The 18,559-nt window shown below is 33.5% G+C and overlaps 1 protein-coding gene across 2 annotated transcripts; it reads right to left on the bottom strand.

The window, feature by feature from the left end:
- Nucleotides 1-249: 249 nt before the first annotated feature.
- LOC128175518 (uncharacterized) lies at nucleotides 250-18,222 on the bottom strand. Of its 2 annotated transcripts, none has more exons than XM_052841208.1 (18): nucleotides 18,139-18,179; nucleotides 17,573-17,794; nucleotides 17,190-17,336; nucleotides 15,427-15,623; nucleotides 14,925-15,057; nucleotides 14,416-14,595; nucleotides 13,973-14,182; nucleotides 13,154-13,414; nucleotides 12,751-12,879; nucleotides 12,290-12,504; nucleotides 10,866-10,989; nucleotides 10,463-10,630; nucleotides 10,008-10,205; nucleotides 9,281-9,457; nucleotides 8,779-8,896; nucleotides 5,732-5,895; nucleotides 5,117-5,286; nucleotides 250-1,986 (listed from the first exon to the last, which is right to left on the bottom strand). In XM_052841208.1, the coding sequence occupies exons 2-18, from the start codon at nucleotides 17,775-17,777 to the stop codon at nucleotides 1,723-1,725; spliced, it is 3,060 nt and encodes a 1,019-aa protein (XP_052697168.1). In that variant the 5' UTR covers nucleotides 17,778-17,794; nucleotides 18,139-18,179; the 3' UTR covers nucleotides 250-1,722. The 2 variants fall into 2 exon arrangements, with proteins under 2 accessions (XP_052697168.1, XP_052697167.1); XM_052841207.1 differs by having other exon boundaries at nucleotides 251-1,986; nucleotides 17,573-17,778; nucleotides 18,139-18,222.
- Between the last annotated feature and the right edge of the window lie 337 nt (nucleotides 18,223-18,559).

Genomic DNA, 18,559 nt, shown 5'->3' with positions numbered 1-18,559 from the left:
GGAAAGGAGGGAGGAAGGAAGGGAGGGAGGGGGTCTGAGGCATATTTTCTATAATTTTCATTTAATTTTACTACTGATATATAAATATCAGTGAAATTAGTAAGCTTGAGTTTTGAAGGGGGGGGGGGGGGCATCTTCACATGAATTACTGTCTTTAATGTTGGCAAAAATTAGTCAATATATAATGCTGAGGATGGTAAAATTATTGACACATACATTCCATATGCTTTGGCACTTGAAATGAAATAGAAATGAAGATAAATATTTACATTTTGTATGAATATCATCTTTATTTTAGAGAATTATGTCCCATTTATTTCAATGAGACAACTAGAAAACAAACAAAAAAACAAACTTTGGCACTATTTACCCAATGTTATATAGGACATAAAAAAATAAAATTGTTATGAAATGTGTATGGTACATTAAAATTCATAGATAAACAGTAATATATATATATTTAATAAATATGCACTTAACAATAGCACAAACTAAAGCTGAAACTGTTTATGGATGAAAAAAGCAAAAGAAGTTCAATGCATGTAAAGGAAAAGAACAACGGTCAATATGTAACAGAACAGATGCTCTGTCAATCTTAAAAGACAAATGTTAAAAATTAAAACATCAAATAGGGAAAAAAAAGATAAAGTACAAGGAAATGGATGTACATATACTGTGTCTTTCTAAAGCGGCGAGGTAAAAATCATATCCTAGATCACAATTAGGCAGACAGTTCTCTACAGCAAGGCAAGTTAGTAGGCAAGTGGAAGGCAGTCAGTGACAAAAGACAGAGTGCCGCGGTATTTGCAATGGAATTTGATTTAAACAAATACATTATTTAGAATGAGCATTTTAATAAAATAGTGTATTATACATTGTACTGTGCAATATGTTCTATATTTACTGTTTGCAAAATCAAAAAGATTAGATACCACTTTGGAAAGTAAAAAAAAAAAAAATTAAAATGGAAGAGGAGGGATTGCTTGAACTTATAATTTTTTGTGAATTATTAACAAGTACATACTGCAGATAAATGAAAATTGGTAGGAGTGTTTTTGCACAGAAAACAGAATATGATCAACAATATCACAATGCTACATATATAAAGCTACATGTATAAAGAAAACACAAAAAATCACAAAGAATTAGATATGTATATTTAATATCACAAAAAGTCTTAAATTCAAAATACCCTCAAAGTGGAAACATAATTAAAAATTGTTATTCTCCTTTAGGAAGTGAACATGCAGGCATATAGCCTTCATCCACTTCCCAAAAGAGAATAGCATACATTAGAATTCGTGGTGGCTCAATTTTCATGGTATTCGTGGGTAGCCCTCTCCCACGAATTTACATCCTCAACGAAAACTAATTATTAAAGATTTAGTTTACATACTGAAACTGAAAACCAACGCATCCACGAAATTACATCCCAACGAATCAGCAAAAAACGCACAATCCATGAAAATTGGCCCCCATGAAATTAAATGATTCCACAGTATATGCATGCATGTACAAAATGTAAAAAGTTGTCATTATGTACCCCTGCACTGAAAAGCAGCACAATAACCACTCAAACACTATACACGTATTTTGTTTAATTAGAAAATAAATAGTTTTTGATTACCATCAACATAAAATATGTCTAACAATCATATATATATATAGTAATATCACACACAAAAAATGATAATGAATATTAAATTATTATTCAAGTTTTAATCATAAAATCTGGCAGACCTTGGTGCTAGACTTTGGTTTCTGATCCGATTCCTTAGAGGTAGGCTGTGCTGCTGATTTTGTGGGTTTAGGAGACTCTTTCTGATTGGTTGGTTGAGAAGGAGCTGGTTTGTTAGATACTTTTTGGTTGGATGGTTTTATTGCTGATGGTGATTGGCTGGGTCCTTGTGTTGACATTGGGCCCCTGCTGAAGTTTATGACTGGGATTGGTTCAGCTATCTCTAGTTTTGGTGCTTTAATGTCCTCCTTTAATGTATCAATGTGCATCTTTGAACTAGCTATATATAGCTGTATGAAATGTTCAAACAAAACAGTTTTACAGATGCAACATTTCAATTGCTGTAGTTAATTTTGATTCGTTATTTTATGCTTAGCGTACTTATATTTCCATGATAATGCCATTAAGTTGTATCATGAGAATCATGAGAAATTGAAAGAGTTAAATTTTTGTTTTTGTTTTTTAGCTCACCTGAACCGAAGGTTCAAGTGAGCTTTTCTGATCACCCGTTGTCCGTCGTCCGTCCGTCCGTCTGTCCGTCTGTCTGTCTGTCCGTCCGTCTGTAAACTTTTCACATTTTCAACTTCTTCTCAAAAACCACTGGGCCAAATTTAACCAAATTTGGTACAAAGCATCCTTATGGAAAGGGGGTTATAAATTGTGAAAATAAAGGGCACAGCCCTTTTCAAAAGGGAGATAATTGCGAAACAGTAAGTTTAGGGTGCATGTCTTTAAAAATCTTCTTCTCAAGAACCACAGCACCAGAAATGCCAATATTTACACAAAAGCTTGTATATATAGTGAAGATTCTAAATTGTAAAAATCGTGACCCTCGGACCAAAACTGGGGCCCCAGGCGGGGTTCAAAGTTTAACATAGAAATACATAGGAAAATGTTTAAAAAATCTTCTTCTCAAGAACCACTGCACCAGAAATGCCAATATTTACACAAAAGCTTTCATATATAGTGAAGATTCGAAATTGTAAAAATGGTGACCCTCGGACCAAAACTGGGGCCCCAGGCGGGGTTCAAAGTTTAACATAGAACAACATATGGAAATTTTTTTAAAAATCTTCTTCTCAAGAACCACTGCACCAGAAATGCCAATATTTACACAAAAGCTTGTATACATAGTGAAGATTCTAAATTATAAAAATCGTGACCCTCGGACCAAAACTGGGGCCCCAGGCGGGGTTCAAAGTTTAACATAGAAATACATAGGAAAATGTTTAAAAATCTTCTTCTCAAGAACCACTGCACCAGAAATGCCAATATTTACACAAAAGCTTTCATATATAGTGAAGATTCTAAATTGTAAAAATGGTGACCCTCTGACCAAAACTGGGGCCCCAGGCGGGGTTCAAAGTTTAACATAGAACAACATATGGAAAATTTTTTAAAAATCTTCTTCTCAAGAACCACTGCACCAGAAATGCCAATATTTACACAAAAGCTTGTATACATAGTGAAGATTCTAAATTGTAAAAATCGTGACCCTCGGACCAAAACTGGGGCCCCAGGCGGGGTTCAAAGTTTAACATAGAAATACATAGGAAAATGTTTAAAAATCTTCTTCTCAAGAACCACTGCACCAGAAATGCCAATATTTACACAATAGCTTGTATATATAGTGAAGATTTTAAATTGTAAAAATCGTGCCCCTCGGACCAAAACTGGGGCCCCAAGTGGGGTTCAAAGTTTAACATAGAAATACCTTAGGAAAATGTTTAAAAAATGTTGTTCTCAAGAACCACTGCACCAGAAATGCCAATATTTACACAAAAGCTTGTATGTATAATGAAGATTCTAAATTGTAGAAATCGTGACCCTCGGACCAAGACTGGGGCCCCAGGCGGGGTTCAAAGTTTAACATAGAACTACATATGAAAAATGTTTAAAAATTTTCTTCTCAAGAACCACTTCACCAAAAATGCCAATACATACACAAAAGGTTGTATACATAGTGAAGATTGTAAAAATCGTGACCCCCGAACAAAAAGTGGGGCCCCAGTAGGGGTTTAGATTTTAACATATGTAGGAAAATGTTTTAAAATTTTCTTCTCAAGAACTATAGTGCAACTGTTTGGGATATTACTATGCATACATGTACATCCTAAAATAATGTAGATTCAAAAAATTGTAACTCCCGGACAATTGATGGGCACCAAGAGGGGTTCAAAATTTAAACATTTTAAAAAACATAAAGGAAAAGTTTAAAAATTTTCTTCTCAAGAACTACAATGTTTTAGTTTGTGGAATTTCTATGCATGCATCCTTTGCTTATGTAGATTCCTAATTGGTAAAATTGTGACCCCCGGACCAATACTGGGGCCCCAAGATGGGGTCAAAATTTATTAAAGAAATATAAAGGTAACATGTTAAAAAATCTTCTTCTCGAGAACTACAATGCTTCAATTTGTGAGATTACTATCATGCATACAACCTTGTATAATGAAGGTTCGACAGTTTTAAAATAGTGACCCCTGGACTAATACTAGAGACCCAAGATGGGTTTAAAGTTAAATGTAGAAGTACCGGTATATATGGAAAATATTTAAAAATCTTCTTTTCGAGAACTACAATGCATCAATTTGTCAGATAACTACGTCAGCACCCTCAAATAGTGTAGATTCGAAATTATAAAAGCCGTGATCTCAATCTAATACTGGGGCCCCAAGAGGTGTTCAAAGTTTAGCATAGAAATATAGAGGGAAAATGTTGAAAAATCTTTTTCTAGGGAACTATAATGCTTCAGCTTGTGAGATAACTAGGCAAGCATCCTTAAATAATGTAGATTCCAAATAATTAAAACTTTAGCACTGGACTAATAATGTGGCCCCAAGAGGGGTTCAAAGTTTAACATAGAAGGATATATTGAAAATGTTTTTAAAAAGTTTTTCTCGAGAACTATAATGCTACAGTTTGTGAGATTACTATGCAAGGATCCTCAAATTGTGTAAACTCTAATGTAGTGGAACCAAGAGTTATCTTTCTTGTGTTCTGTACAGTCTGAGAGTTATTCCTCTTGAAGTGGAACTCTGCTATGTTCAGTTTTTCAGGTCCCACCGCAGTGCTTCACATTTTCATTCCTATGTTACTATTTATGTTGTTCAAGCCAACCATAAACCTTGGACCATAACTGGGTCCCCAGAAAGGGGTTCAATGTTTAAAATAGAAAAAGCGTATGCTACGAAATGTAATGTAACAAGGAACTGCTGTTCAGGTGAGCGATGTGGCCCATGGGCCTCTTGTTTTCATTTGATTCACAGCTTAAAGGAACATGAAAATGATAATTTTAGATTTGCAAAGGATCTTTACACGATTTTAAGCATTGCGTTTTAGATGGAATTTTCTGTATATATAGGGCAGCACTCTTACCTGCAATACAAATTCACTTATATAATTCACAAGCTTTTTGAAGTCCATGGTGTCTTCATTAAAGAGAAACACAGCCTCCTCAAACTTCAGCAGATATTTACTGTGGGACTTAAAGTTTCCTGCAGGCGGCCATTTCATATCCTCCAAAAGAACGGGAACCAGTTTTTTATCTACAGAAAAAATAGAAAATACTTCCTTTGAATATTGTACATGTGCCTGGTATTGAACCTTTCACTGGTATATGCAATACTGTATATGAATTTTAATCCTAAACTTAACATCAAGATCTAGCTGTATTGATTTTAAAATGTCGACATATCTTTCTGAAACCTTCCATAATGCATTAATTCATAGAAATATACAGTCAAACCACATTTTCTCAAACTTTAAAGAGACAGTCAAAATAATCAAGATATCCATGGATTCCACTTAAAGAGGTTCAACTGTATAGCTGAGACTTCCAATGCGCTACAAAATAACAATTGTGTTCCAGATATTGATGTTCTAGATAAACAGGTTCAACTGTATTTATTCAATGTGCATATATACCCATCAGTAATATGCATATTGGATAAATAGTTATATTGTGTACACAAGGCACTAATTGCTGCTTACTCTCTGTCACTAGATTCTGAAGCTCCATGGCCTGCTCTGAGTCTTTGAGTGAATGTTTGGAGATACATATCAGCATGATGTCACACTCGCTGATTTTCTGCCGTTTGGCTGCCGGGGTGGCATTCCAGGCAGATGTCTCCGCTAGTAGACCACTGGATGTCAGTCTGCACATAGGAGGAAAATCAAAGTACTGAAGTACTGACAGGAGTTGATTTTATCGATTTTCATTGATTTTAAAATCAACTTAATTTGCATGGCAATTAGTTTCTAGTCTGTATTTGAATTACACACTTTTTTACACTTTTAGACTTTTCTGACAAGAATTTCGAGAAACCCCATATGAATCATGTTGTGTAATATTTAAAGATAGATTTCAAACTATGTATTAGAAATCGAAACAATTCTAAAAATCGTACCGATCCAAGCACTATTGATATCAAACTCTAGTCTCGTTCAATCAGACGCTCGGCTTTCTCCATTAATCTCCGACAAGCAAGAGAGCCTCTCTGCTTGTCGGATAATTACGGAGACAGCCGAGCGTCTGTTTGAACGAGACTTTATTAACTCTGGCCTAGGAACACATGAGACTACAAAAATATCTAAATTGTTCATATTATATAAAATCTGACTATTTTCAAAGTGTTTATAGATAAGTTTCCTTGAAAAACAATGCTTCAGTGTATATTACATCGAATTTTTCTATTATTTTCAAGAACTAAGTCTTGTCAGCGGTGATGATTTGTGCTTAGGTCCAAACACTGTTTCACTTTCGGTTTGCCATAGCTGCAATAATGTAGCCCTCTCCGATTTTTTATATCTGATGTTTACTGGAGAGGGCTACAATTCCATAGGATCTCTGTAATGGTGCAAAATTAATTTTTTAATGCGACTGACTTCGGTCTGAAAAGATCGATTTTATATTTGACTTCCTTTAGATAAAATGATTTTTTAATTCAGGTTGAACAAACTAACTGTATATAAATCAAAACCAGATAAAACACATCAGCATGTTTACCAGTCGTCTTTTTCAGCAGCCATGACAGTTCTCGCGTGATTTTATGGGATTTACGCTTGGAGTTTTGATGGGCTTGATAACATGAATGTCAGTGTAAATAATCGATCTTACCTCGTTCTATCACTAAAAAATCATTTAAGGAAATGGTATATAAAGGAAAATTCATATTTACCGCGTTAATTATGTTTAAAATAGGGGAATTCCTATATTCAGTTCAAGATCCGCTCCTAAATTCTCATTGGCTGTCCCAAAATAAAACCGGTCAAGGTCAGTAAACATGGCGGACAAATTCAACTTGCGTTGTTAACATACACGAAAAATAACCGATATATGGACTATACTTGATATTTTTGGATTAATTTATGCCATAGACACCCACAATATTTGAGTTCAGGTAAGAAATGCAGATGTTATTGTCATTTATATACGATTTGAGACGAAATCGTTGCGGGAGTGAATCACTCCCGCACTTGCACCATTACGGAGATCCTATGGAGTTGTAGCCCTCTCCCAAAAAAAAAAAAAATCGGGAGAGGGCTACATTATTGCAGCTAGGTTTGCCAGAGTAACTGCAAAGGAGAGTTGATTAAAATCAACTCCCAAAAATTGGAAAATATTACCAAAATAACAAGGAATATTTTAAACTATAATCTGTAGAACTTGCTCAATCTCACTTATAAATGACTCTCTTTGAATGACAGAAGAATAATTTAATGAAAAGGCTCCTTAAAATCTTTACACCAGTGAGGTATTATTTGAATGAGGTCAGAGCTAAAAATTGTAAAAAATAGATGAATTAACAAATATATTTATAGCTACAGGTACATACACATTACCAAACCAATGAGTTTTAACATTCATGAGCAGGTAGGATCTTGATAAGATATAGGCTACTGGTATTTGAGAGTTTAAAGATGTAGACTTTGATGCTTTCAGAGAACCCTATAGTTGCTACATGTTTTATAGTATACTGTAAAATTGGCAGGCTAAAGTGGCATTTAAGTAATTTATTCAGTGTATATGTAATGAAATAGAATTCATTCTAAATTCTTCTAAATTATTAGTTTTGTTTCAAAAGGCATTTTATGCCTATCCATAGCCCTGTGTACTCTGAGTTAATCTACTTTGGTCAGCAAGTGCCATTTCCTGAAAATGTGTGAATGGTTCTATGTGATTATCTGCTTAATGTAAACGGATTAGCCACTGTATATTTATCAAAATACCTTATTTCTATAGCAAACTTAATGCAGAATTTTTAAAATATTTTTTCAAGCTCATAGCATGTGATTAAATGTTTCGTGTTGGTCAAGAGATTAATATTATTCTTATTCACATGCCAAAGAATAGACATGTTGTATATACATGTACCAATAAGAAACCTCATGAGCTGTATCAGGTTTTGCATTTTAAAGATCTTTGGTTGACAATAATTAAAGAACTATATATGATAAGAGTTAAATTTGGCCCCCATAATTCACCATTTTTTAAGTGTTTTGGGTACAATAAAATGTTAACAAATTTTTTAGAAGAGTTGATATAAAATATATTTTTCATCTATTTATTTGATTTCTTTGCACTCACTGGCAGTATATGACGTCAGAAGTGATGCCATTTCTATTATTCAATCAAAATCAGCCAAAAATCGACATTTTTCTTATCTATTTACGAATGGGAAATATAGAGCGCATGCTTGAACAAGGAAAATTTTTTTGTCACTTATTTTGTCTTGGCTAGATACATCTCTGATTAAAATATTTTATTGTTCAAGAATGCGCTCTATGTTTTATGAAGGAAAAACTGCTTGAAAACAAGCTGTTTTATGCTAAAAATGCAAAAACGGCGGGAAATGGTTGTCTTTACAATGTCATATTTCTAAATTGTGGGCACTTGAACCAAAATGAAAATTATGTAAACACATCACATACATATCTGTACTAAGAAAACAAAGAATGATAGTAAAATGATGATGTTCATTTTAGGGGGCCATTTTAGGCCCTTATCATATATAGTCCATGTGTATTGAAATACATACTCAGTGAAAATGATATTGGCTTTGGGTCCATCTTTGTTTGCGTGGGACACATAGACGTACATGGGCCGGTCTCTTATACGAGGAGTACCCATCTTGGTGCCTGTAGAGAAGACAACATCTACAGTAACAAATACAATTCATGCAGTTTAATATTCAGCAACCATATTTTTTTTTTCAATAGTGAAATACGTTTTGTCAAAAAATAATTATCTCCTTGAAAATTGTATTTTTTCCAGAGAATAGAAAATTAAAGAAACAAATGAATTGATCGATTCTACAAAAGATGATTTTTTTTTAAATTCAGGTTAATATATATGTTAATGATGAAAAAAAGGTACATTATGCTTAAAATTATTTTAAATATGAACTATGAAAATTACTGTTTATTTCATTTTCATGCAAAACATAACAGCGATAAAAAAAACCCACCTTGATTAACATTTAGGTATGGAGATTTTAAAAGCAAAGTTTGAACGTATAATCATAGATAAATCTCACTTACCATATGAATGCCCAAAGGACTGTTGGGTGATGTACATAGTCTTTTTCCGAGAGAGAGTCTGGTATTCCTGCACTTTCCTGGGTTCATCCTGGTAACTGTTAAACATTAAAGATAACTCTTTTGTGGTCTCCAGGTCCGCAGGGGATTCTTTGGAAAAATCAAGCGACACCTTGTCTCCTACAATAGAGCAAGTTAAACATTCAGAAGATCACTCTCTGAGTCTTGGTAAGCAGAATGCTATATATTATTTTCTTGTTTGACGTCATATCGAGAATATTTTTGGTATGAGTACTGACAGGTAAAATAATTAGGCCTTCAAATTTCAGTTTATTTTTTTTACTCTTATGTCTAATTAATAGGTACCAAAATGACATAGAAAAGTCAGGTTGTTTTTTTTTTTTTAATTTTTATTCTCAAAAATATATATATATAATCAAATATATATAATCAAACTGAAATAGATTATGGGGGTAATTTCTCTATTAAGTGCATTGAAAAATACAATTTTATCTCTCTGTAAGAATTAATGGATTATATATACTTGCAATCTCACCGAGATTTGTCGAGACTGAAAATTTTTGACGGACTTCGGTCAAAAATTTTCATTCTCAACGAATCTCGCTAAGATTAATATACTTGTACTTATAAAAAAATATTGCATTCTTCATTAGATTGTTAGACTAAAACTAAAAATTTCACAATGCATTGGAAAGTTAAAAGCACTTGCCCTCTGATTCAAAGCACAAAGCAACAAACAATCCAGATGGGTTGACTCCGATTACTTCTTTATACACAAACACTCCATTGACAAAGAACTTGACCAGCGCCATCTGCAGTTTGTCTGTCTTGTCAGGGAAGATAACCTGACATCCTATGGTATCTCCGACTTTTACTTCCTGTTCCTCCGACAAATCGAAACTCTTCTCTGTAAATTTTGATATCCATAGATTACAACATTTTATGCTTATCAAATATTTGCAGCCCTTTTGTGTAAAAGATTTATCAAAGAAGAAAGTATTGCTATATTACAGGTTAGATTTTTTAAGATCAGCTTGATTGAATTTAATTGTAGTTTTAAGTCAATGAATTGCATTACATTACTTTTTGTTTGACAGCATGACCCTATTACCGGTAGTCATTGAAAGGTTAAAGGTAAACATGAATATCATCTGAAGCACTCACCTTGACCAAAGAGAACATGACCTTTGTGAAGATAGAGAGCAATGTTCTGTAGCCATGTGACCCTGTACCCCACCAGTGAGTCTGTGGGGCAGGAGGCTGAGCACACCCCCACCCCGGGGAAAGTCTTGTGGGAGGTCTCCAGTAAGGTGACTTCAAAGTAGGACTTTCCTGAAAAATAGACAGGGCATTGTTACTATACAATTAAAAAAAAGAGGTTATATGCATTTCCTCTCATTTCGGCATGCATGCAACATATTAACGTTCAAATATTCAAGTCTTGAAGTGCTGAATTGCGCAGATTAAATGGCAAAATTTGGTTCTAGTTTGATGAGATAAAACTAATGAAATACATTATTATTTGGGTATTAACTTTGCACTAGGAATCTGCAGTATGTCAACAAACCTTTTCTGAGGTTGCCTGAGGACAGAGCACACACAGGGAAGGACTGGGCCTGGTCCGTCACAGATATTGTGTTACCCTCCACAACCAGGGCCTCGTCTGGTAAAATCCAGGTCCCTACCTCCTCCTGTTGGAACAACATGATAATTAAACTCTGCAAATTAGGCTCTCAATCCATTTCAATCAGGGGACACAAAAAGTGTCCAATCAAGTGAGAAAATATAAAAATTGGTCATTTATTTGCATCATTGAATGAATGAAAGGATGAATAATACAAAAATTTCAACAAGCATAAAGCCGCTTTCACATTGGCGCATCAGCACTTTACAACACTTTGCAATCAGAATTTTTTTGTTTCGAACAAGCTATCGCATATATGTTGCATGTCAGCTCGCATTCATTGCATGCATTATTTTCTCGCAATTCAAGTCTCCTCAAAATAATGGACATGCACACTATTCAGATGTGACAGAATACGAATGTTTAGCAATGCTTTGTGTACTCGCAAGACCGATGCACGATTTTTTATAGATCGCAATATAAATCATAGCTGTTTATATGCATGTGTTGTGCGACCATGAGACTGTTGGTCAATGTGTTTCATGAAATCTTGCAATGTTTAACTATTATTGAAAGATTTATTGGTTTCAGTTTCCATGTTTTGCCACTATACTTTGTCCCAAGTTTTTGCTTTCACCACTTTTTGCTTGATTATTTGTTTTGAAACGCCCCCTCTACTGCTTCAGGTTTCAATACACATCCCAAAATTGAAAGTCTACAGAGATTTTGCATTGCATCAGCCATTAATAAGCCCGAATGATAACATTAAAAAATTGCGTGAGGTATCCCGAGTACTTCCAAATGGAGAAAAGATGTAAACATTTCCCATTATAAATCTCCATAAGAAAATTGTTTTTTGTTCCTGTGAAATTTTATGAGTGAAAAGGGATAATTGTTCAATGAAGATATCTTGGATATATTCCCTTTCATTGATTTCAACTGTATTTCATTCACAGGTATGTGTATTTTTATTAAAAATCATCAAAAATTGATGGAAGCAATAACTTGGGACAGACTATAGTAGGCATACTGGATACAGGTTTATTTTCGCCTTGTGATATTTTTGCTTCTAATGACGGTTTTGCCTTGTAAATTCGCCCCAACAATGTTATGGTACATATAAAAGAAAGACGATATAAGACATTAGAATTCGCCAAGTCTTAATCCGCTGTTAAAAAGAGCGAAATGAGCAAAAATAAAATGGAGGCGAATAGTTCCCTTATACATGTCTGTCAAATGTTTCATTTCCTTAACCTAGGTGCCTCCATACTAAATCAGTTTAAAAAATTCACCATTATGTGCTATGAAATTAAAACACCCTAAAACTTGCTAGATATGTTTAAACACATTCAAAGCATATTTCTTACAATGTTGAAATCCACTGCCTCACTTTCATCCCAATCCACTTCAAATGTCCAATCATCTGTCATGGTGATGGCAGGGAATATCTCCAGCTGGGAGGCAGCGCTCTCTATGATACAGCGCCCCAGGAGTTTCTTGTCTAGGACCTCTCCCTCAAAAAAAAGCACCACTGCACTCTTATCACAGGCCTTCCAAACCAAGGCAGAGATAGTGGTGGTACCTGTTGGTTGATTTATACATTCAAAGATCATGCATTGTAATGTCATGCTATGCATTGTAATGTTATGATGTGCATAAATGTAATATCATGATATGTATTGTAATATCATCAATGTCCTTGTGTGCAGTATAAAAAAAAAAGTGTGGGAAAAATATTTGCCATCACAATTAACCCTGGATATACCGCAAGAGTATGACAAGTTAAATTAACAATTCTCAACCAAAGAAAAGAACTTGAATGCTAGACCTGGGCTGAAGTTTCTGGTTCTGATGAGGGATTCCCTGTGAGTGATATTTTTGTTGTCAAAGCTGTACAGACAATTCTCTTTGTCATCCCACACTGAGCTGTACTCCATGAAACCCATTTGAACACTTTCTGTCAATAAAATTATATGAAGGTACATTGAAGCAACATTTGTGAAAATATACGGTACATAATAAAGCAATGCAAATTACTAGTGAATCTTTCAAAGCATATTGATTCAAATATTGTAACACCCCTCTCTCTCTCTCTCTCTCTCTCTCTCTCTCTCTCTGTGCTGATATGTGCTTTTAATATATCATAACTATAATAGGACATATATTGATATAATTCTTGGTGAAATACATGTTATACTGAAAACGGTAATACTCAGGAAAAATCAACATACTGAATTGACTAGTAGTTAATTGGAAGTAGTTATTTTGTTTGAAGGCTCTTCTGAGGCACATGATACCCCGGACTATGTCATCGTCCTCCTCCTGCTTCACCAGAGAAAACTTTGCTCCTCTGTCACTCTCGAAGGAGTCAAACTTGATTCTGTTGGACATCTTGAAGTCTGTGATGATGTCACGCTGAAGGTTGATTTGATTCTCCATATCAATGTCCAGTAATGGCGGATCTGCTGGGTACTTCACTGTCACTGAACTACCTGTGCAAAAACATGATTTTATAAATTGTACATGTATTAGTATTCAGATTATTTTTATAGTCTACTCTTTTCTTTTTTATTTAATGGGCTAGTGTAGGGAAGGAAGATCAGAACTTATATGCCAGAAGAAAAGATATATTATTTATTCACATTAATAATTTTCAAAAAAATTATTTAACAATGCTCAGAATTTATTGATATTTGATTAATGCCTTTTAGGGGAGGGGTAAATGTTCACAGCAAAAGAAAACCAATCATTAACATTTTTACAATTAATGACACAGAGTTCCGATATTGATGGGCAACAGCTTGAGTTTGTTTATGAACACCAAAATTTATTATGTAAATCACTTACAAGAATATATCTAGAGGGTTTGCTTGTAATGACATTGATCTTGCATAATATGTATCAAATTTCAGAGAAAATTATCATTAAAATGCATTTGTCAAATCAATTACGGAGCAGTCAAGGGGAACAACTCTTCAAATACAAGTCATTTTAAATACAAGAAAAGTAAAAGATGTTTGCAAAAATACTCTTTGTTTATAGACTTATACCTTTTTCAAAGAAAGATATTGTGGGATAGTAACCGTCTTCTGGGATAATATCCCCCTGGACATGGATGACCTTTCCATTCTTTGTAGCAAAGATATACACTGGAGTCTCTTCGGGGAGTCTGGTGGATAGCTTCTTGTTGTCTATGACAACTCCACATCCCATTCTGTCCCCAACTCCACATTTCCATTCATCATTCTGAGCAACATACCCTATAAAATAACAGAATCAAAGTTATAAAATATAGTACTATATGTATAATTTTAATGCTGAGTTCATAATATTTTTTTTGTAATTTTCTTTTTTGCAAAACATCCCTATCTGAAAGTGGTAAAATATTGTAAAAAAATGACGCATATATTTTTCTTTTTTAAATTTAATTAACAGTTTTATAAAGAATATAGATTTAAACTGAAAAACAAATTTAAAAATAAACAAAGTGTACCGTCAAACATATTCTTTTTAATACAGCCGTCTTCTCCATGGTAACCATATGTAGGTTTGCCGTCCTCGTCCCCCCATCCACATGCGTAGAACATCCCTGTCGACAGGAGAGCAGTGGTCAGGCCAATAGCTGGGCACACCGACTTCTGATTCTGTATTTTGATTTCAAAGTAGCTGGAATCTGTTTTGATGACAATGTAAAAAAAAATACCACCTATCATGTCAATGTACCCACAAATATAATCTGGTGCATGAAAATCAGGTTCTTTTGAAAGATGGACAGGTACTTAAATTCAGAGAAATGTAGTAAATGGATAGAAATTGTCTGAGGATATACTTTTCTGTAAATCAACCTAAACATGAATGAGATATCTTTTTGTGCATGCATGTATTTTATACATAAAATGTGCTCTGAGTTGAAGATTTTAGCATTGTTTATTAGGGTATTACATATACCGGTATTGATATTAATTAAAAGAAACTCTTGTACTCAATAGTTTATATGCTTACTTTTACTTAAAGGTCTTGGGCCCTGGGCCGAGTAACAGGACTTTTTACCGACCAAATTAGTCAGTTCCATGGTTTTTGTGTCATCTTTAGTGGTAATTGAAGCTCTCTGACATATCCAATTCTCTAGAGATAGCTGTCAAAATTAAAACACATATTGATCTTTGATAACTTTTCTAATAACTAATAACATGGTATATTGCAATGTAGTATGTAATGTAATGCATGTACTATGAGGATTGTGAAAAAGATTTTGGTTTAGATTAGTTCTTCAAGATCTAATAAAACCACTTTTGATTTTAAACAAGGCATTTGACTCATATTACATGATAGCTAGTTATTGAATGAATTTAACCATCTTCACAAGCCCAGAGTTTTCAGTTAACTCCTCTCCCAAATATTTATGGGGAGCGATTTGGACTGAAAACCCCAAGCCTGCGAAGATGGTATTTAACTAATTCACAGATTTAAGTCTGAAATGTAAAAAAAAACCTTTTAAACATACTATATCAATTTTGAAGTCTCCTGGCTTGGGCCATTGGACTATGAGGTGAGCAGGACCAAACTTGACTCCAACGGTGGCATACACATTCTCCTTGTCCATGTGGCCCCAGTGTCGATACACTAGCTTCCCATTGGTGAAAAAGTTGACCAGGCACTTGTCTTTGAAAAACTTCTCCACGTAGCACACAATTTCATCACCTAAAATAACAAAAAAATTTTGAGATGCAATAACTGTGTAGGTTTTTAATATGTATAGAAAAAATATATATATTTATACATGAGCAAGTACAGTGAATCTGTGGATGTATTATTTGTGACTAGCTGGCTCATATTAGCATCTGTATGTTACATCAAATATTCTGAAGAACAAATATATTTAAGAAGAAAACTATTTTCAAATGTTTGGATTAAAGTTTTAAAGTCTACAATCCACAATAATCTTGTAATCTTTCTTCTCCCACTCAAATTTTTTTGAAGTATTCTTAGTTGCTTACTACAGTTAGAGATCTAATTCCCGTAGCAAGATTTCATTGATTATAGCTAGAAGGATTCTTAATATTTGTACGATATTAATGGAAATTGTGTCTGGCTTTAAAACAAAAACTTTTGAAAGGGAAATATTTAAGGAACATGTTATCTATTAAAGAATATTAATAGATTTTTTTTTTTCAAAAACAAAAAAAACTCCAGAAATTTAGGAATTAAAAACATTAATAACATTTTAAAAATGTGTTTGGTTTCAAATATGGCACAATAAAACCTTTACCATAAAAGAATAATCCATGCATGCTCTGTCCATGGGTATTAAAAATTATAATAAAATTAAGTCAAATATGTTGATCACTTAATTACATTGCAAATACATAATTTATATAGATAAAGAATAATTCCAATACACTTAAAGAGTTCAGTGATGGTGATATTCATTTATTCAAATAGCTGCAAAAATATATAGACTATTGAATGATATTAGACTACAGTAGTTGCTGAAATAAATTTTGAGGGATATTAAAGAGTAATCTATAGTCTTTCCAAAGTTATTGTTTCCATCACATTTGGACAATTTTTTCAAATCAAAATAATCATACCGTGAAAAAAGTCCAATTGAAATTGGGAAAAAAATCCAAAAAAAATCTTCATTGACAAATTTATTATCATTTTTCACTCAAAACAATTTCATAGGAACACAAACAGATTTCTCAGGGAGATTACTACATAGGGTAAAGTTAACATCTTTTCTCCATTTGGATTTAAGTCACCCTGAATATCTTGAACAGTTTTTCAATGTTATCATTCGGGTACTTTAAAGAATTTTTTTTGCAATGCAAATTCTCTGTAGACTTTTTATATTTGGTTATTAAGCATTGAACCCTGAGGAAGTAGAGGGGGCATTCCGAAATAGATAATCTGTAATTTTTTTATTATTATTAAATAGATGAATGTAATTTTGGCACAAAAGTATTAGAGCTAGATTATCAGAATATCAAGCAAAAGGTGGTGAAAGCAGAAACTTGTGACAGAATAGAGAATACATATCTAAAGTTATAAATGCATGTGCCTTATATGGAACTCATTTTTAGGAGATTTTCCAATATTGTATGTTAACCAGCAATGACCTCATGCAAGGAAATAAACATTGCATTTACAAGTGTACAGATATTTACACTTTAAATCTAAAAATAAAGATGTACCAGTACGTTTCCTTACTGCCTTACGTGCAGAAATGCATGAAAAGGATGAATGAATGAAATGACGTTTCCTTACCTACACCGTACTTGACATGGGTGTTCTCTCCAACCCCCTGACTCAGAACCCCGCCCGTGTCACTGACATATCTCACAGACTTGTATCTGTCCCACTCCGGGATCCCAGTCAAACACCCGGGGTTCAATCCAAACATTATAAATGAACCTGATGTAGAAGGAGAAATATTTTTTTTGGTTTGATGTTATGTTTTTTATATTATGATATAAGAAAATAGTAATAATATGTATGATTATACAATTTCCTAAGAATATAGTAAAGCTTTAAATTCATAAAAGTATCATATATATAATATTCCAATTCTTTTGTTAAAAATTAAAAGTTTCTTCACATGGTTTACTATTAAATGATAACTGAAAAATATACAAAAAAGAAAAGTAGACCTGTAGCTAGATATTTGATGTTCATTTTGAACCAGCGACATTTTTCTGATAGGGGCTGCCCCACACATTGGACTAGACTGTTACTGATGGTCACTTTGACGTCAAGCCCTGCTCCTGTCCCTACTTCAATGTTACTGCCATCTTCACTGAGTTCAAAGTTCGGCCAGTAAATGAACTTCCTGATGGATTTGTTGTCCTTCGACATACTTTATGAAATAAAATCTACTAATTATTCTAATTAGCGGTTTCACAGCTATATATATAGCTAGTACACAAAGATAATTTTTAGTTGATAAGATTAACAAATAAAGTAATGACTGAAAAAAAATTATGATAAACTGTGTAAAACTTAATAAGAAACATTGATGATTATATCCACATTTTCTGAAATAAACTAAATTCAGTGTCTTTTAATCATCACTGCAAGATTAGGCCTATATAATAACCAAAATTCATTAACTTCTCGCACTAAATTGATAAATTGAAATATCATTATCATTTCTCGATACAATAATTTGACAAATAAATTTCAATACTTTTAACTTGATTGGTCAGAATGTTTATACCTGTTATTTCCACCGACCACCGTTAACATTGCGTTTAGATTAGGAACTAGGACATTCGGACGGCGTTGTTGACAACTTGCGAAATCATTTGATAGGTTGCTCCAATAATTATTCGTATGTTACGGTCGTCAAATTGCACTATTCTTGGTAAATGTTCGTCTTTAATATACATGTTCGGCGTTTAGACAAAAATACTTTTTTAACAAACAAAGTGTAAGCAATGCGAAAGCTTTTTAATAAAGTTACTCCCAGCGTAAAAAGTTAAAATAGACTCTCCCTCTCCCTCTCTTTCTTCTTCTTCTTCTGTGCTGATCTCGGTATCGATTGTTAATAGCTCTCTCTCTCTCTCTCAACGCAACTGATATAGATTTATAAATTTGTTATTAAAAAAATAAATAAGTCCGTATATATTTAAATCAAA

Source organism: Crassostrea angulata, chromosome 3, assembly GCF_025612915.1.
Source record: "Crassostrea angulata isolate pt1a10 chromosome 3, ASM2561291v2, whole genome shotgun sequence".
Classification (NCBI taxonomy): domain Eukaryota; kingdom Metazoa; phylum Mollusca; class Bivalvia; order Ostreida; family Ostreidae; genus Magallana; species Magallana angulata.
This window is presented reverse-complemented; position numbering and strand designations above follow the sequence as displayed.

Excerpts from the sequence above, each read along its gene's own strand:
- LOC128175518 (XM_052841207.1), bottom strand. The coding sequence starts at position 18,167 with ATGTTAACGGTGGTCGGTGGAAATAACAG. Across the intron at positions 12,880-13,153 it reads ATTAACTACTAGTCAATTCA|AAAGTGTTCAAATGGGTTTC; the intron begins GTATGTTGATTT and ends TTTTATTGACAG. Across the intron at positions 5,287-5,731 it reads TCAGAATCTAGTGACAGAGA|ATAAAAAACTGGTTCCCGTT; the intron begins GTAAGCAGCAAT and ends TTTTTTCTGTAG.